General features: G+C 38.3%; 2 protein-coding genes across 2 annotated transcripts; one reads left to right on the top strand and one right to left on the bottom strand.

Annotated features, from left to right (window-relative positions):
• Window positions 1-889: 889 nt before the first annotated feature.
• LOC146484852 (uncharacterized) lies at window positions 890-19936 on the bottom strand. Its single transcript, XM_085104327.1, has 3 exons — window positions 19004-19936; window positions 5154-6358; window positions 890-3770 (listed from the first exon to the last, which is right to left on the bottom strand). The coding sequence occupies exons 1-3, from the start codon at window positions 19763-19765 to the stop codon at window positions 3689-3691; spliced, it is 2049 nt and encodes a 682-aa protein (XP_084960453.1). The 5' UTR covers window positions 19766-19936; the 3' UTR covers window positions 890-3688.
• LOC146484853 (apoptosis-resistant E3 ubiquitin protein ligase 1-like) lies at window positions 11069-14936 on the top strand. Its single transcript, XM_085104300.1, has 5 exons — window positions 11069-11397; window positions 11932-12064; window positions 12210-12346; window positions 12755-12932; window positions 13725-14936. The coding sequence occupies exons 1-5, from the start codon at window positions 11137-11139 to the stop codon at window positions 13982-13984; spliced, it is 969 nt and encodes a 322-aa protein (XP_084960426.1). The 5' UTR covers window positions 11069-11136; the 3' UTR covers window positions 13985-14936.
• Window positions 19937-20271: the final 335 nt, after the last annotated feature.

Here is a 20271-nt window from a genome sequence, read left to right as displayed (position 1 = left end):
ATTCGCTTCTACTTTTATTTCACCTATTTTAAAATCACTGGTGATCCTTGCAATCTGATTGGCTCTCAACAATGTGATTTATTCACGAATCGCACTATTTTTTGTCTCCAAATCGCATCCCTTTGGCCCATGAAAATAAAATGAAATAATAACCACTTAAAAATGGGTTTCTTGAAGCAGATCAATAAATATTAACATTGACAAAAAGAAATGAGATTTCAAAATGGGTGTAATAAATTACTAAATATTGAACTTTGCACTCCACTCAGTTCTATTAACAATTATGCTTTTAATAATTTTAATACATGAATGCCATTAGAAGGATAATCTGTTCCCATACTGTTATACACAGATGACAGATTATTAGACAAACTAGAAACACTTGTCAGTTCAAGTTGTTCCTCCTAGACAAGAAGTCCATCTTTAGTATTTATACCTGCAAATTAACTACCATACAGATTCATTGGGTTGGATTATCCATCTCTGCTATAAATTCACCCTTTTTAACTTCAGCACACATTAACTCATTCACTTATTATATTAGGCATTGACATTTGTGTGTTTAATCATGTTATGTTGACTTATGTTGAGTTCATTGGTTCAATGAGTGTTCCAAATATTAAGTAAATTAAAAAGAAGTTATAAAAAAGACCAAATGTTGAATGCAATTTCTATTATGATATAAAATATATTTTCAGTCACACTCTTTTTATGTCTCAAAGAATTCTAGCAGGTATTAGATTTGAAGGAATGATAGCGCACTTGTAAATTATTTGTGCTGCCCTCTTCCACTTCCAAGTAGGTAATTTCCCAAATTCTGCCACCACCCCCTCCCACTCCCCCCACCCACCCCCCCCCCAAAAAAAACAACCAGAAAATGGATGTTGCAAAACAACTGCATATTAAACATTGTTAATAATTGATAACATTTATAGGGAAATAATTATTTTTAGACCTGTTCCTAGGTATGCTAAGTGCCATGCATGTTTCCAAATGTACCCATAATTGCACTTACAGTAACAACAACAGAGAAAACAAGAGATATTCCTTAGAGATAGTGGATCCTGTCATCATATCATTGAAGTGAACTCAAACAGAAAGAACATTTCAACATACATGAAACAGAGGCCCTCTTGCTGTCTTACATCGCAAAACTAAAGGCGTTGAAAAAGATGTCCCTTACTGTACTTTATTCCAAGTTAGAAATTTGTGGGGAATGCTCCAGCAATTTGTGATCGCCACTTGGGCGAGAAGCAGTTTGCATCGATAGGCTTGGAAAATTTAACCATTCAATGGCGTAGAACTGCGAGCTCTTTCACTTTTGTCTCAGCCAATGAAAGCTCCTGCGAAGATAGACTCTTTCATTAAAGACTGCCGATTCGTAAATGTTTTTTATCTTGTGAAAACAAGGTTGACAGAGTTTTTTAAAGGAAAATTTAATATCATCGAGCGAAACTTCCCTTCCCGATAAAAACTCTAAAGACTTTTGCCAACTCCACACCGTGTTTCCTTCACGAAACTGTTGACAGAGCGGTTCCTAATTAAAAACCGTTTGATTATAACACCTACAGATGTTTAAAAAGATTTGCCAACAGCTTTTTCGGAGAATCTTTATCGATTTTTTAGCGTCCGCCATCGTGCTGCATTTCTTTTTGACGCTACTTTTATTTTTCGCGCCAGGCCGCCAGTCGCCCATCCTACGCTCTGCCGCTAACATTTTCACTTTTGTTTTAGATTTCTATTGTTAGGAACTAGCCAATCAAATCCTGTGTCCCCAGAGCCTCCTTTCCCTCGTGCGAAGGCCCCGCCGGCTAAGAGGGACAGGAGGCTCTGGGGATGAGAATGATGTGCTAAACTGCTCGAAATTTCATTAATCTTCCTTTGTAGTTATTTTTTATACATATCTAAACGATAAATCAGTTATGATATGGTTAAAACAAAAAGGTTGAAACATCCTTACCTCTGGCTTTAGTCTTTCTTCAACAGTTCAGCCTGTAACTATTGTTCTGTTTTGGAGGTGTCAGCCAGATTATTAGCTATTACTTGGCACAAAACTCGCTGCTCGCCATCTGTATTTTTAACTCCTGAATGCGCGCATGCACAATGAACGAGTTATAGGGATGGCTGACTGTTGACTTGGTTGGTTGGTTGGTTGGTCGGTTCTGCCATTAACTTTTGGACGTGCGCAGTGAATGACTTTTAAATTCAATTAGTGGAAAAAACATGCGAACATTTATTGTTCACGGCGCATCAGGAAATTATTATTCAATATGTAGAAAATAATTTGACGATCATTTAGTGCAAGAATGGAGATTTTTTGTTAAATCTGAGCAAAGTTACAAGTTTTTCAGTTTTTCAGAAAGTCTGGGGTCGTAAACTCAATTGATGAAAAAAAAAGAACGTGAAAATTTTTTTCACGATGCATCAGAATTTTCTTTTTCATTCTGTAGAGAATAATTTGACAATCATTTTAGTGTAAGAATGGAGAATTTTTGTTGAATCTGAGCAAAGTTTTAGGTTTTTCGTTGTTTTTTTTCACGAAGTGCGGAGTCTTTTAAGAATTAAAAATAATTTAATTTAAAAAATAATTTAATAAAAAAAATAATTTAATTTAAAAGTAATTGTTGGCATGGACTTTGAATAAACAAGATGCTTTTTAGAGCTTTTACCTTTAGCACTAGTGGCTTTATTTATTGTAGGCCTCACCGATTTTTTAACCTATCCTCCCTTCGCGATTGAACTAACTGAAGCGTTTTAGTCAGAATAATCTTTTTCAATCTGTAGAGAATAATTTGACAATCATTTTTATGGTACAAGAATGGTTATTTTTCGTTACATAATCAGGCAAAGATTATTATAATTTCTTTTAGCTTTCAAGGAAGTTTCCGTAGCCGTCTAAATTTCAATTACTGATGTGTTATCTGCATTCACGAGTTGGCTCACAGGAGCCTTTGATTCTAAAGTGCTCACTGCTCACAAGAAAAATTTGACAACTGCTCGTGCTCGCAAAAATAAACACACTGCTCACACGCTCGCAAATGCTTGCAGAGACCATTCCTCCACAATCGATTGACGAGTGAGAGGTGGTTGACTGCTTAAAGATTCGGTTGAAACCAATCACTGGCGGCGCATTCTTTTGGGACTTCCGGGGGGGGGGGGGGGTGCCTATTTTGTTTTAGGAATGAACAGAAGAGTATTCCGTTTATAATGCTCCTGATAATAGAATAAAGGGAATACAGTTTATTCACGGTAAGTGGAATTGCGTTCTTTTGGGAACCTACCAGGGCGATGGGAATTGGTGGAATTGTGTTCCTTTTTGGAATTGATATTCTATCTATTCTGTTATTCCTGAATCAGAACAAGAATAACCAGAATTTGTTCCAAAAGAACACGGCGCCATAAGAATCAACTTCTGCTTAAAGGGGAAGTGTTACTTTAAATGGTCAAGATTGAAATGGATTACAACTTGAAAAAACTGGCCAATATTTTCAGGTTCTTCCAGTGTACTATGGAGAAATCACTAAAAAATAATTATAGTTTGTTCTTCGCACAAGAAATCACTTAATATTTCCTTCTTGGTGTTCTAAGAGCAATTTTTTGTTAGCGAAAAGCTACCTTGTTAAATATTTGAGCAGTTTCGACCAAAACACAGCGAAATCTCCGTGACAGTCGATGTATAGAATACTGGTTAAGTACCACCGTCTGCCTTGCGTCCTCTGGAAGCATTGCAAGACGCTTTATGATTTTTCCAGTCCATTATTTGGCACTCTCTGCAAAGATGATAACAGAACGTAAGTTGTGACCTTTTTTAAAAACTCTTTAGTGTTACATGTATAATTGAAAACATCAAATGAAGCCATTTAGTGAATTTTATTAACACTGTTGAGTGACTTTCCTTTCCGATTGACCACATCTTTCAAGAGAATTTTGGTTGCGGTCACATCAGGACTACTATGGTCACTATAATTCGTTATTTCAGTCATGTGACCGCTTCTCTGCCTGTTCTAGCAATTTACGCTTCGAAGACCCAAAACGGAGGAATGTAGCTCCTATTCGCAGTTGGTCAGAGTTTGTGCAGAGCAGACACATGTATCAGTTCACTGCTGGCACTAATGGAAAAATATGGCAAAAAGAACTTGACTCGTGACTCCAACTCGAATTAGTTTCGAACTTGATTCGTCCTACGAGTAAGCTCCCATTAACTTATTTTTAATCGTCGATTCTTGAACGATCTTTTTTATTTTTCCTAATGCTTATTTGAAACGTTTGTAAGAACGATTATCTTTCAGGTTTCAAGATTTCTAGGGAAGGGAGACATTTTCGGCAATTACACTGAGGGCGAAATAAAATTTAAAAATAAAAAGAAGAAAAAAAATTAAAGAAAAGGCTAAGTTACTTGTTAAATAAATTTCATTGTGTCCAACTCAAATAGGTTGAAGTATTTTGTCACCCAGTCAGTCTAACAATTGCTTAGTAGCTCTTACAGTTATCTGGGGATGGGTGAGACAACGGCCATAGTTGGCTCATTTCATGACCTTTGAGAGAAGATTACGATATCGACTTGATCCATAATTAGATATTTTCAGTTGGATTTTATCATTTATTTGTCTTCCAACCGGGAGAAACATTGAATTATAAAATGAAACGAAGACAGAAACAATGAGTTTTTAAAACTCTTTCGCCATTCTGGACTAGACGAGTGTTCAAAGTATTATAGTTGGTTTTTCCTACTGCCAAGAGTAAGAAACAGAAGGTTATTCAGTACAATGTTACGGTATAGGTGAAGGATGGGGATAAGTTGAAGTGGGGGGTAAGCCTCTATGGCTTTCTGTTATTTTTAAAAAAGTGTCTTTTACTGGAAAACGATGAATTTTGAGGAAAAGCACAACGCTTTTTAGTTTTGAAGACATGCTTCAGCCGTTACAACAGCCGCCGTCAAACAACAAGTTACGATCAGTTACCGGAGTGAGTTATTTGGTAACTGACGATGGCTGTTGCAACGCCATAACATGTCTTCAAAACTAAAACGCGTTGTGGTTTTCTTCAAAATTAGCACTAGTTTCCGGCTATCAAGACCTTGGAAAACGATGAATATCAGTTTTCTCATTCTGTGTGCCAAAGGGCAGGAAAAAGTTATGGTACTTATGACTTACTTGCTGCAGTATTTGTGGTTCCAACAGCGAGCACAGGACTTCAAGTCACTTTCTTTGACCTTCTTCACGCATGCTCTGTTGCCACACTTGACTGGTTCTGGTGAACTCCAACGTAGCTGGTAGAAAGGAGATATCAAATCTTTTAAGGGAAGATTAACAGGTTCAAGGAAAGGAAGCCTCTTTTCCTCAGCATCTTGGCCAAGCTCATAGTATTCCTTAAACTCCTTCATGTTGTTTCTCACAAACGCAAGATGTGCAAGATAATAACAAGCATTTGGGTACTTCTTAGAGCAAGATGGGGCCTGTTTTAGGTACTCCTTCAAGACCTGTTTACAGGTTTCTGCCAACTGTTCCTTGGTCCAAGATGCATATTTGGATATTTCTCTATCCTTTGCTGTATGTTTCTTGTGAAGTGATGGTGTGACTTCACCTTTGGTAGATTTTGCACGTTCACAGGCCAATCTAATGTTAAACAGGTTTAACAGGGAATACCCAAGCCATCTTTTAGCGTCAACGAAAGATGGGCAACATTTCAATGAATTCTCAAAAGCTTCAGCTGCTTTTTCATTGGAATTTTCAATGGTATACATTGCTCCCAAGTGTTCATACAACACATAAAGCCAGCTGCTGTAGTTCTCAAATTCCAAGGGATCTTCTGAGATACTATCAGGCTCAGTTTCTTGGATCAAATGAATCAAGTTTTTTAAGCACATAACTTTCTTCATATCCAATTTGGAGCTTTCCAAAGAAATGTTTCTGTTAAAATCATGTAAGGCATAAGATAAAAGTAGACCTTCATAAAAGCAGGGATTTTTTTGCAAGCTTCGCTCGCAAAGGCTAAAAATCTTGGGCCTTAGAAAATGCCTCTGAGGAAACGTTTGTAGGATAGAATTTTCAGTTAAATACCCACGAGCTATGAGAGAAAGTCCTCTTTCATCAGTAAAATTACTGTTGTGAAGAACTTCAAAGCCTTCTTTCACCAGTTTGAAAGCTCTAAGATAAATTCTTGCTGTTGGGGACCAATCAAACTCACTAAGCATTTCTTCTGAAAAAATGACAGGTTGAGAAATTAAGAGAGGATGAAGCTTTGCCTCAGATCTCTGGTTTAGTTTCTCGAAATGGATGTCAAGGACTTCTTTCATATCCTGTCCAGTAAGTAAAGTATCACGCTGTGATGCTTCACTCTGTTTACATTCCTGGAGAAGCTGAAAGCAAAAATAAAGTCATTTGCATTGTTCCTTGTCACTTAAAGGAGAAGTGCCATGGGTCTTTTTTCCCTTCTGTCAAAAATGGTGAAATAAGACCTTCACTTAGCTTTAAAATAATCCTAGAACAACGAGAGGAAAGAAATCAATAAAAGTATTGAAAGGAACAACTCATGATCTGTTCCAGTGCATTTTGGAAACAAAAAACGCCAGAACTTGAAAAACGTCAGCGCCCTAAGCCTAACATTTTTCAAGTTTCAATCCATTCCAACCTACTCTATCTCTGGCCAGAGGCACTAATCAATACTTTTATTCTACACCAGGGCCCAGTAGTTCAAAGCCCGATTAAGCTAATCCTGGATTAACATGAAGTTTGACTCAAGTTTAATGACTAATCATCAAAAATTCTTCCAAAGATTTTGTCCCTCAGTTTTGACTTTAGACTTGTCTTAACCATTAGCTTAAAATTAGATTTTAAAAACATTTTTAACAAGTGAGCTGGAAACCTTGGTTAACTTTTAATCGTGGATTAAGGTTAATCGACTTTCAAACAACCGGGCCTTGGGGTGATAATTCATAACAAAACTAGACAATAATATGTTTTGTTTCTGTTGACATAGAAGCATTTTGGGGTTTTAAAATAACATCAAATTTGTGTGATACTTCCCCTCAAACGTACTACCAAAAATTGGCTTACTATTCACTACGTCAGTAAAGTGATGAGACTTGACTTTACAAGGACCACTTTGAACCACTTTTGTGAACATGTACTTTGAATTTCTCCAAGAATTCATAATGGTTTGAGAAGCTACATCAAACATTTGGAAGAGTGCTTCATCCATTTTCCAAACAACTCGAAATTAAAAAAAAAAATCATGGGCTATGCCTTGTTTTTTCAACCCACTTCTCAAACTCATTTATAATTCATCAAGAGAAAACAAAAAAGAAATCACTACTGTGTAATCCTTGCATTTATAATGAGTAATTTAATAAATAATTAATATTTTATCAATCCTGAAAGCACTAACTTGTTCAACTGAACAATACATCATTCTCATTAATTCACCAGGCTTAAAATATACCATCACATTTATCCATTGCGCATAAGCCACACATTGACATTCAAATCCTAGCAGTATGCAGGATGTTTGTCCCATGAACCTACGTTTTTTTTTTTTATTTAAACAATATTTTGTTTTGACATTTACTCTAAGGGCAAAAAAAGTGCTCACTGCGAGAGCTAACGTCATTTACACTTATTTAAAAAAAAAAACAAAAAAACATCACGGTCATCAAGAAGCAAGACATAACAAGAAATACAGTGCAGGCCAGAATTAAGCGAACTACGCAGACGCGTTTTATACGCAGCAAAAACGCGTATGCGCGGATTTTTAGACGCATCTTTAGAAATGTGTGCGTTTTTGCCATTGTAATTCATCGTCGTAAGTTCTCTGTGTGATATTGTCAAATAAAACAAAAGAATTCAACGGCTTAATGACAAACACAAAATTAGCATTTTATGAAATCAGCCAGCAACAGCTATCATATTTTGAATCTTAGCTCTTCGTAAAAACTGGCGACTTTAAAAACAACTCCTAGCTGATATTGCTGCGATATTGAATATTCAGCGTATGTTATAGAAAAGATAAATCTAAGCTTATAAGTTGAATACTACTTGTTCGAAATCAAAGCGCTCTGTGCGCGAACAGGCGTGAACTCGTGAATGGAATAGTTGAGTATTTAGAGTTAAAGTTATTTTAAAAATTACGCACGCACATTGTGACTCAAAAGAGAGTGTTTCGAGGTTTCTTCGAAGGGATGAAAATGGCACAAGTTGGCTATAATAATTGGAAAGGCATCCTGGCTCCCGTGTTGATTGAATAAAAAAGCATCCAGTTTTCCTTCCAAAAACCTCCGTACATCGTGTTGTTGCCGAATGAAACTTGATACACGTTCAGGAATTTGGTTGCCTTGCACGTGACTGAAATCTTCCCGATGTTTTCAGCGTGGCACTTTCTTTCTATGTCGAAATGACGGCTTCTGTCAGTGTTTTATAACATTAGAAGAAGCTTTCAATCTTGCAAAAGTTGCTTTTATGGCTTTATCCAAGTGAACGCAAATATAGGAATGCGTCAAGCGTTGCGGTGTTTACGTTTGTTTCGGGGAATCGATCTTATCGCTCACACTGGACCAGAATGAAATTTTGCAAAACTGAAGTTTCCTATTTAACCCTAAGCCTTTAACCAACGGAATTGCCTTGGATCTTTATAGTGAACTGAACCATTACATTTTGCGGCCGGAGATAGTAAATGCTTGAGGTAGAATGAGGGAAAGTTCATGGTACATGGAAGTCAGCAAATCTGAACCGAAGCGCGCCAGAGGAGCGAGGTCTGTTTAAATCATTTGGTGGATTTACTGATTTTATTCCGGGTCATACTTTATTTGTTTATTCTATATGATTTACCCACAAATACTGTATAATTCTCGAACTACCTATCGAATCATCATTGCGGCAAGGAATAAATAAGAATAGCATTTAGAAACAAACAAGTTAAATCCTTTCACGGTCTACGCGGAGCTCGTTTCGCAAAGTCAGGGTCCGAAATTAACTTTTTTAGGCAGACGCCAAGTGGCGACTGAAAAAAAATTTTCAGTCGCCATATGGAAAAATGTGGTCGCCAAAAAGCAGAAAAATAGTGTCAATACAATTTTTCCTTCACAGCGAAACACAAACCAAAATTTTTGGTTGCCAGATGGAAAATTCTGGTCGCGAATTTTTCTTTAAGAATCAGAACAAAGAGAACGCGTTTGGGGCCGCAATGGCGATTTATACACCTACCACTGAAAAACCACGACGAACGAATCGAATGCCAGCTATATACGCAGCTTCATAAGACTGCTAAATGTTTCAAGGCAACTTTATACCTTCTCTTGTCTCTACCTTTTGGAGAAGAAATGTACCCGATTGAAAAACAGCCGGTTGGTTCTTTGCTTTATCTCCAAAACCGTAAACGATCTTTCCTTTGGCGTTCTGTCAAGATGATCGACCGGATCGCCATGTTGTTCGCCGCCAGGCCACAACCGTGCAGCATTTCTCGTTCAAAAAACATGGTGGCGAAGCTTCGCACTGCTTGAGCTGTGAAGCGTTGTGATAGATTTATAATAACAGGAAAATCGGTTTTATACTTCAAAAGCAGTGGAAATATGGAACGCCATGACTGCCTTATGATACTTTTTGACATTCTTTAAGGTGGTTTTGTAATTATATGCAGTGGTTTAATCATTATATGCGGTGCTGATTCCGTTATATGTGGTGTTTATTCCATTCTCCGTGATGGTTTCTTTATTATATGCGGTAGTTATTATATTATACGCAGTGCTCTTTCACTTATACGCAGTGTTAACTGCGTTCTACGCGGTATTTTTGCCATTATGCGAGGTGCTTGTTCCATTATGATCGATGGTTAATTCGTTATATTTGGTGCTTATTTCATTATGTTTGGTTGTTTATTCCTTATATTCGGTGATGCCTTCTTCCCATTATACACTGTGCTTTTCTCATTATACGCGGTGCTTTTTTCGTTATAATCATGGAGCCTCGTCCTCGTTTGATCTGAAACGAGGCCAGAAACACAAGAAGGCCTGGGCATGAGACATGGAGCTTTTTCTCCCGCCATTTTGAAGCTGCTACTTTTCGTCTTTCGTCTAATGCGTATTTCAGCCTATACATGGAGTCAATCTTGAATGAGTTAGGGTTAGGTATACTGAAAGAAAGATTTGAAGATGAGAGAGTCGAACCAGAAGTCGTTGCATGCTTGTCAGATGGAAACCTGGCTTCGCTCGGCGTGTCAACAATCGGCGATCGTATTCGGCTACGAGAACTTTGCGCAAAATCTTTAGAAAAGTGCAAAGATGAAGGTGATGATGATCGGAAAAACTATCGAGAACGAGTAAGAGAGGAGAGAAATCATTTGTTTCAACCTAATCGCAGTAGCTCTAGTGGAAGAGGAAAGAAGCGGAAACCTGCTTGCCCACAGTCAAAGAGGCAATGGTCTTTTCAGTTTGTGTGTCTGGCGGACAGATGTTCTTTTAAGACACCATCTTCTCTTGAGAAGCAAATACTGTATAAGGCAGGCCTAGGGTTGAAAAAGATCAAGCTTGATCCTACTGACGACGAAGATACAGTGAAAGAGAAGATACTGTCTGACAATAAAGACGGCGACGGAAACCCTGTAGGCTTTCCCTCCCTTCGTTCATGTGGAGGGTTTGAGTTGATGCAGAGTTCTCCAAACTGCAGAGACCTACGACGTATTGATTGCTGTTGGAGTGCAAGAGATCTCAAAGCTAACTTAGGAGGAGGTCAAGGGAAAATATACATTGTTCCGATTCAGAAGTCACTTTCCACAAAACCTACTCAAAAGAGTGAAAATTCAACTTTAAAGGAGGAATGCCACATTTGTCACAAGCAAATTCTTATTCGAGATCTGTGAAAACACCTGTGGGACTGTCAGGATGAATCCCAAGTGTCTGATGAAGGTGACGATGATTTAATGCAGTCTGCATTCAATACTTCTAGAAACGAAGGGGACATAATTTCACCTTCATCAACATCAACCATAACAGAGCCACCACTTTTCCCAACCACATCACAATCTGAATCACAATGCAGTAACAGGGTTACCTCAGCAGCTGCAGCAACTACTACTTTGGTTGACTTAACCAGCGAAACTTCATTGCTCGATCCCACATCATCAGCAAGTCACTCAGACGATGATAAAATGACAGTGGATGAGGTGGCTGAAAAGACAGTACAATACTGTCGGAAAAATAATATAAATGATCCAGTTGAAATTTTGCGATGTTTGCAGTTATATATGGTCACTGGCAGAGCCCTTGAAGTTGAGTTTGCCCATGTGGAACAATCTGGAGAGACAAACTTCATCATGGTGGATCGCCAAAACCTCTTACAAACTGCACTTGATGAAATAAGTTCCCTGGAAGACTTCAGGAGGACGCTGGAGGTCCAGTTTTATGATGAGGTGATGTTCCTAGTTTTATTAGGTCTTTTTCTTGCAGAACACAGTGGCCCCTTGTGACCTTTTTTCTGCCTGTACAGTAGGTGACTAGAAAATCTTAGCGCAAACCTTTGATGTAAATGTTGGCGACCCTGGGGTTCGTATGTTCAGAAAACTCAAATGATGTACAATTTGTCATCAGCACAACCTTAATTTCAGTATTGAGCATGTTGGGAATGGCAGGAATTGGCAGTAGAAGAGCTGAGGGTTAAATTATTGTATCAATTCAGCTGAAGCAAAGAATTTTAACACTTGTAACAGAGGTTCACTTAAATAAATACCTCCTGGCTACAAATAAATGACTTGTTTTGGCAGTAATCTTCTTTTGGTGTGAGATCATTAATACTTAACATGTATGTGCTTATGATTTTCAAAAGTGTTCTTGATTTTACACCATTGGAGAGAAAACAAATATTAGTCCTTTCCTACCTTTTTTATGAATAGTCTATGTCCACAGATACTGTGTATGGACTAATACTGATGGTTTTCCATATTTAGGAGGCTCAGGACTATGGTGGCCCCCGAAAAGAGTTCTTCTGTTTGGCACTTAATGAAATTAAGAACAAATACTTTGATAATGGCCTTAGAGAGCTGATGTGCCAGGATTACCATACAGTTGGAATAATACTTGGTGAGTACTGAAATAAGTTTTATTGGTTTTGTACATGTAGCCTGTAAATCTAGCTTATGAGCCATTGAACTTACTCTACATGTAGTTCACAAAGTTGCATGTATAGTGATAATAATCATTTATTATTGACTTGCCTTTGTCATAGGTCTCAGTATTATTCAGAATGGAAAACTGCCCACTTTTTTTACTGAAGAGATGTTACAGGCTATCTTTAGCAGAGTAGAATTAGAACCTTGCCTTAAAGAACTACAGAATGGATTTAAGAAAGTTGGAATATACCAAGTAAGATTCACTCATTTTCACTGTCTTTGAAAATATTATTACTACTGTTTTAATGTTTTTTAATTTCATTCCAAATTTTATCAGATATGCTGATATGCTATGTAAGCTTTTTGTTAAATATCCTATTCTCCTATTTTTCATGTTTTTTTCCTATCTTTCCTATTTTTCATGTTCAAATTTCCTATTTTCTTGAACCTATGTGCTGCTTGACATCCTGTACATGCAATAAATACATGTACTGCTGGCTTGGGATTGCCCAAAAACTATGCCAGCCTTGCATTTTAGTTGGTTAATTTTTCTTGAAAATTCCTTCTTTTTCTGGTCTGGAGACAAGATGATAGAGGAAAAGGGCCATAAACTATTACAAGAACTGCACAGTATGTATTGTATGTTATTTTCCACTTGTAGATTGGATGTGAGCTTCCAATATTCCTCCACCTGTTAAGGCCAGGGCCTCAACAACCTCTGACTGTAAAGAATGTGACCAACCTTCTTAAACCAGAATTCAGTGAGGAAGGGTCCAACAGCAGGACATTTGAAAATGCAGTCTATGCAAAGTTTATGAAGTACATGAGGGAAGCAGCAAGTAAGTCAATAATAAATTTCAGTGTATGATGATAACAGAGAGAGTATTCACATTTATTGCAAAAAGTGACCAAATGACTCTTTTTTCATATCATTTATTGCATACATGTATTCTGTTTGTTGTGCACCTCTTTTAGTGTGAGGGTAAGTGTTATTTACCTTTTTGAAAACCTTGAGGAAGCAGTTTTTTTGATTCATTGTTGTAAGATACATTAGTAATAATTATTGTTTGGCCATTTGCTGTTCCCTGTTCGTGTGATGCTTGACCTCACCAATGTATAGTAATAGCAGTACACATGTATATGTGCAGCTGTAATGTGTACATGTCAGTGGTCATGCAATGATTCTAATAGTGCATGTACATTTGTAGGAACATATAAAATTGAAATTGTTATATACCTAGACTTTCACTCAACAAAACAAGCACTGTGATTGGTTGATTCTTGGTCATGTGCCCCTGATCAAATACAAATGTATCCCGACCAGGATACAATTCTGCAGTTGTTTCTTTGTTTGTTTTGCTGTGATTGTTGAAGGGAAAGTCTAAATGTATAACAAAGCACTTAATGTATGGTCCCTTGGGAAAACTAGTTAGTTTCCTTTTCCCTTGAGTCCTGATGATTCCCTCAACTTCCTCTTGGGAAGCATCAGGACTATTAGGAAAACAAAACTAACTGTTTCCTTCAGGGCCATACATTAAGTGTATAGTGTAACTTAGCAGATCGAGGAAAATCATTTGTGTTGTAAGGCCACTTATACATGTAGCTCTTTCCTCTTTTACTCTTATCTGTAGGTGGAAGGAGAAATGGAGTAAAGCTGGCTCAAATTCTGAAATTTACCACAGGAGCAGAGGAGGAGCCAGTTCTGGGTTTTGTTCTACACCCAACTTTGGTTTTTGTGGAGGTTTTAAAGGGATTTTTTCCAACAGCCAACACTTGCGTCAATCGTTTGTGTCTACCACAGCCATCTATGGAAGTCCCCTTACCCAAAGATGATGAATTATTTAACATGTATGATCTTGCCTTTGCTAATGCATTTTTTGGTAACATATAATTCAAGGCCAAACTGAAGGATGAAATGAAATAAATTATTGTTATTTCTCTGTGTGCTTTGAACCCAGGAGTAACATACATATACTGTAAGTCCACTGAGTGTGATTATTTGGGTTACAGTCGTTCTGTTGCTTTCAGTTTGTCAGTTAAGCCATGATGTTAATGAGTTGAATATTGAGACTCAATACATCTGTTGTTTGTCCTGTCTTGTGATGTTGTTGATCAGTTATCTACAAGCTTTGGTTGGTCACTGGTTTCTGTTCAGTGACTATTGTTTTTAGTTGGTAAACCAGCTTTCCACTCTGCACTGCAATACATTTAGCAGAGTAGCAGTCAAGATGTGACCAGTTTATTAATGGTGCCGAGTAAGTGATTGATAATGTGACCACTTACAGTGTGGCTGTTCAATGGCAGCAACAGCCATATAAAAATAATATTCTTTCCACTTTCACTCTGAAGATGGTTACTGCCAAACTAGTCATTGTAGACTACATGTTAGAGTTCTTTACACAGTATTTATCAGTTATAGAGGGTGGGGTGGGTGCTGGTCAGTTTATGGGACCTTCATTGCAACTTTGAAAGTTATAATCAGTGTAGTCCAGGATGTTTTCACTAAATAGTGGTCATTTTGTTGTTTTATGGGATACCCCTTAAATGTTGCTCTGTATTCTAACCTGTTAAAGTTAAGCATTTTCTTTGAAATTTGGACAGGGAATACCATAATCTCTCTAGTAAGCTACCCTCCTTTTTAAGCCCCTCCCCTCCCTTTTAACACTCAATTTGATCTGTAAGGTGCAACTAACATACTTTTTCTTTCCTTGTTTGAACTATTATTATTGTTAATATTAGTATTAGTAATTCTTTGCATGCTGCACTACCAGGATTTGAATTGCTGTTATTCACTTACATTAAGGTTGCCCAAGTAGACTTTTAAATGTAAGAATAAAATTAAGTTGAAAAAAACTGAAATAGAGTGATGATTATCTTTTAATATTATTTAATGACAAAGCTAAAAAGAGGCATATTTTTAAAATTTTTCAGGTCTTGTAAGAGGATTTTCAATTTGTTACTTAAACAAAAAGTTTAATAAAAGAAGTTTTATTAGTTGCTTATGTACAGATTGTTTCTTTGTACTTATTCAAGTCAAATGACTGTGCTTGTTTTTAGTACAGTGTTTCAGTTTCACTCAGCCTCACCACCATTAACTCGGGTGCAGTTGTTTCCTTAAAACTACATACAAAAATTCAGGTATTCTTGGGCAAACTAAAACATTGACCCAAAAGCCACGTGTTCTAGTCCCAAAAGCCACGTGCTCTAGTGATGCTCTTTCGAAAATGACATGCATCAGTGAGAAGCCCTCTTTAGGGAGTGTCAGTAAAGTTTAAGAATTGAATGAATATTGCTGAACAATATGCAGGCCTTTCAAATACATATCAATGCCAAAATTTGAAGATGTCCATGTTGATGGAATTTCAGTCTGCAGCTGTTGCTTGCAGTTTTCACTCAATTGAAATGATGGGGCTTGAAACATTGGCCTACCCTGACTGTCCTCTTCTGCCTCATCATTAACGAACCCTTCAACACCATAACTGTTGATGGCTTCACTTTCCAATTCAATCCCCATAGGATTTTGCAGCTGACCAGCAATCCACATTCTGATAGGCGATGATCTAGCTGTGCGCACTCTGTGTTGCGACCAGGCCCTATTCCACATGTCAAGCTTTTCTTGAATCTTGTGCAGAAAAACATGGTGTAGAACAAGCACATGAAGATCATTAAGGGGATCTAGGATTCCTTCATCTTCCATAAAATAAAACAGTTGATAGTAAACAGCTAGCACCCCTTGATAGACGTCCCTCCACAGGCGTTCAATACGTTGATTATGTGTGCTCTTTCCCGTAATGGCACTCCCTCTGTTCACCCCTCTTCTTGAAATCATATAATCTGCAATTTTTACATTCTCGAGTCCCTGGTCAGTTCGTACTCTGCTTGGTAGGCCATAAGCATTAACTGCTTCCAAGAAGCAAGTCAAAAGAGTATCTGCATTGTTGGTATCTGTACATTTAAGCATAACTGGTAATCGACTGAAACCATCAATTGCACCCACAATGATGAAGTTCCATCTTACAAGTTTATGATTTGTGTCAATGTGCCACAAATGGTTTGGTCCTTGAACGTTATATACTCTTCGTTTCAAGCGCCCCTTCTTTCTCTCTCTCACCCCCTCCTGATCAACACGGTGAATACTATCCCTAAGTCTCATTCTCTGCACTTTGATGTTTCTTTCTTTCAGAAGAAACCGCAACATTTGCTCTCCACAAAAGGGAAAATCTTCCGACACTTGCCTCACGTGACGATCAAGGTCATCGTCAGATATGTTGCTAAAATTGTGAGACCTGAGTCCGTATTTTTCCATTCTACGATAAATAGTTCTTTCACTGACGGAAAGCATAGAAGAAATCTGCTGTATCGTGAAGCCTTCTTCTAAATGACCTTCCAGTACTGATTTAGGAATGTCGAATTCTGGTGCACCGCATCCTACACGTTGCTTTTCTGGCTTCTGCCTACCGTATGTGGAACATTCCAAGCGTAAATTCATCATGTCCACCCTGCTGGTTATCCCTAACTGATTCATTTCATGAGTAGATAACATGGAAATTATATCTGGAGTAATTTTTTCTCTTTGGAACACTTCAGTCAAATGACCTAAACTGAGTTTTTTTAGAATTCGAGCCATAACATCCATTTTCGAGGAGTCCGCCATTTTTTTCAAAGATACCTCAAACCCAGGCCTCCTTGTGTTTTTGGCCTCGTTTCAGATCAAACGAGGACGAGGCTCCATGATTATAACGAAAAAAGCACCGCGTATAATGAGAAAAGCACAGTGTATAATGGGAAGAAGGCACCGCAAAAGATATCACCGAATATAAGGAATAAACTACCAAACATAATGACATAAGCACCAAATATAACGAATTAACCATCGATCATAATGGAACAAGCACCTCGCATAATGGCAAAAATACCGCGTAGAACGCAGTTAACACTGCGTATAAGTGAAAAAGCACTGCGTATAATCTAATAACTACCGCATATAATAAAGAAACCACCACGGAGAATGGAATAAACACCACATATAACGGAATCAGCACCGCATATAATGATTAAACCACTGCATATAATTACAAAACCACCTTAAAGAATGTCAAAAAGTATCATAAGGCAGTCATGGCGTTCCATATGGAAAGGTAAAAAGTAAGTGACCAATATGGCGGGCGGCTTTGAATTTTATTTTTATCAATTTGGCTGAAAATCAAAGTTATTGTTTGTATAACGCTCATGGCATGAAATAGTTAATCGCCCGCTGGCGACTAGTTGTGAAATTCTGGTCGCCAGTGCAAAATTTTTAGTCGCATTGGCGACCAGGAAAGCACAATTTCGGACCCTGAAAGTACAGATCTTTTTAAAAATTTAGAAACTCTGCACTTCCGGCGTTTTATTCCTCTTTTAGCTTGTCACACACAGAGGTCTGACTGTTGTAGTCTTGATATCTTCAATTCTACAGATTTATTCATTATTTCGTTTCGTTTCGCAAAATACAGTAAGCCTTGCAGCAAGCTCTTTTTTAAGTTCCTTCTATGCGCTCAACAACATGGAGTTCTTGCGCTGAGCCGGTTCTACAATTAAGAAAGTTGGCAAGTGTAGTCATAGTTTTGTCAAACCCTTCTGAAAGGCTTTTCCCAGGCAATTCAAAAGAACAATGAAAGATCAACAATAAGAAAACAATGAGCTAGCTCATACATACTAATGCGTCAGACTAGACGCGCATCTGCAGATTTTTAGACGTGTATACGTGTCCGCAGCAGACGCGTTTTACGCGTATGTTTTGGTTCGCTTAATTCTGGCCTGCGCTGTAGCTGAACACAGCTAAACAGCTAAAAAAAATCACCAACAACAAAAATAAATAAATCAATAATAATAATAATGATGATGATGATAATAACAATAAGCCATATGAATGAACCTAGTTTAATGCCCTTAGCTCCCACAAGTCTCCTGTACATGTAGCTCAGTGGTAGAGCATCCAATACAAAGTAATCATCAGAAGGTCTAAGGTTCGACTCCTGATAGGAGCACTTGAATTTTCTTTTTCCGAGTATGCCTATCCAAGTTAGCACGAAATTACATTGACTTTTCTACCTTGGCAAATTAAGTCAAAGATGTGTCAAGGATCAACAAAAACACATAAAAGGAGGGGTAGCAAAACCTTAAGGTTGCTATGACAACTGCAAGGTAAAAAAACACAGATGCCCTGAGAAGGAATCAAACCAGCAACACCCTCACCTCATGAGTTATATAAAGAATTTTGGGAGAGACAACACAGGACTTCACTACAACTTCACTTCTAGGGGCAACGTGGTCGAGTGGCTACTGAGGTACGACTCGTAATCTGGAGGCCTCAGGTTCGAGTCTCCTCTCTAACCACTTGCTAAATTTGTTTATTATGGTACCCCCCTGTTCAAATCAACAGTCACGCTTTGTAAACAGCCAACTGGGTTGAGAATTTTAGCAAGTTTCTGTTCTGTTTAAAATATTTGTTTGACTACTCGGCCCCACAAGCTTCTAGCTTTAGATATAACCATGTAAAAATAAATTTACTTACTTTTTACTTTCAATAATTTGATTTGATAAGTTTTTCTAAGATACATGTTGAGCAGATATTTGTGCCGAAAGAGGGGCATAGCTGCCTAAGTTGTCCCCAGGCACCAATGCATTTTGTGGAATGAAAATGAAAACTGGTGTACAAAACTTTATGGCCAAAACAGTCCCATAACACCTTAAATTGAACCACACTGGGCTGAGTTGCTTGAAGCATGGTTAGTGCTAACCATTGGTTAAGAGGTATTAAAACCTATAGGTTGTTATGGTATTTAACCCGCGTTAGCGCTAACCATGCTTCGAGCAACTGGGCCCTGGATTACACTATGGATGAGGCAGGTGGAATGGCCATGGGGCTCACCTGTTTCGCAGTATCGTCACCATTAGCAGCAGCTTTTCCCAGCCATCTTCTTGCCCTTGCAACATCTTTCATGCTCTCTTGTGGTCCACACCTTCCTGTCAGGTATATTCGTCCCAGTTCCAGCTGTGCCTCAGTATCTCCCAGTTCAGCTGCTCTGGTCAAATAATAAACAGCTTTGCTTGGTTGTGGTTGACCCTCTGGGCAATCCCCATCACGATAGTTCATGTACATAACTATCAAAGCCTTGTGTTTTATGCCCCCGATGGAATTTTCAAGTTTTTTCATTGTTCCACCATATACTCCAAAATCTGAATAAACATCTGATGGGTCTTCATCAGCGGCTTTTTTGTACCATTTAAACGCTTCATTGAGATCTTCATTCACGACTCCTTCAACTCCACAGCGATACATTTCTGCTAAATTGAGTTGTGATGCAGTATTGCCCAGCCTCGCTGCCCTGTGGTACATCTCATACGCCTTTCGCCGATTTAGTGGTGTTCCCTTCCGATCCAACAATTCACCAAGCTTTCCAAGGATGTAAGGAATCTCATATCCCCTTTCTACAGCAGTGTTAAGCCACCCAATTGCTTTATCGGCGTCTTTCGGCAGCTCGTCGTCCAAACCTTCCGAATAAGCCATCCCTAGGTCTGCTTGAGCGACAATTTCGCCATTCTTTGCTTTATACTTTAAATTTTCAATTGAGCCATGTTTTTCTATATAGTATTTTCGACCGTTAAGATCACCAGGGATGGGGAAATTCATGATGAAAATCAAAATGGCTGGTGGGCGAGCTGTCTTTGCCTCACGTCCTCCCTCACTTGACTCGTCCCTAGTCGTCTCTCTTGTTGAGAAACACAGAGCGCGAAGAGTGATGGGAGGGAAGAAAGCGAAGCGCAAGGGGTGATGGGAAGGAGGAAAGGGAAAGAAACGAACCCTTTGCGCTCCGCGTCACGCGAGACAAGAGAGACGACTGGGGACGAGTCAGTTCCCTGACAGTTTTCAAAAAAGTTACTTACCGAGTCCGACTGGGGACGGAAAAATAGAAAAAGGATTTTTTGAGATACAGGAATTTTTAAAAACCATTCCTGACCCGTGGTTCCTGAGCTATAGCTAGTCTCAAGCGATGGTAGATCAGTATTAAAATTATAACAGAGCCTCCGTACATTTATGTTTTCCAGAGGCCGAGACGAAAATCAGGTTGGCATTCCATCGTTCATGTGCCAGTAGTTCTGCCCCATTTCCTGTATTTCTTTCAGTGTTTCCGAGAA

This window comes from Pavona decussata, unplaced genomic scaffold (assembly GCF_977016875.1).
Source record: "Pavona decussata unplaced genomic scaffold, jaPavDecu1.1 SCAFFOLD_29, whole genome shotgun sequence".
In the NCBI taxonomy this organism is placed as follows: Eukaryota; Metazoa; Cnidaria; class Anthozoa; order Scleractinia; family Agariciidae; genus Pavona; species Pavona decussata.
Note: the sequence above shows the minus strand (reverse complement) of the source record. Positions and strands in the feature narration are given on the sequence as shown.

Bases quoted from the DNA above. Each gene is read 5' to 3' on its own strand.
- LOC146484852 (XM_085104327.1), bottom strand. From the start codon at position 19,765: ATGAATTTCCCCATCCCTGGTGATCTTAACGGTCGAAAATACTATATA. The intron at 6,359-19,003 runs GTGAGCCCCATG...TTTTGCTTTCAG, and splicing joins GTGACGATACTGCGAAACAG to CTTCTCCAGGAATGTAAACA. The intron at 3,771-5,153 runs GTAAGTCATAAG...TCATCTTTGCAG, and splicing joins AACCACAAATACTGCAGCAA to AGAGTGCCAAATAATGGACT.
- LOC146484853 (XM_085104300.1), top strand. From the start codon at position 11,137: ATGACAGTGGATGAGGTGGCTGAAAAGACAGTACAATACTGTCGGAAA. The intron at 11,398-11,931 runs GTGATGTTCCTA...TTCCATATTTAG, and splicing joins AGGTCCAGTTTTATGATGAG to GAGGCTCAGGACTATGGTGG. The intron at 12,065-12,209 runs GTGAGTACTGAA...CCTTTGTCATAG, and splicing joins TACAGTTGGAATAATACTTG to GTCTCAGTATTATTCAGAAT.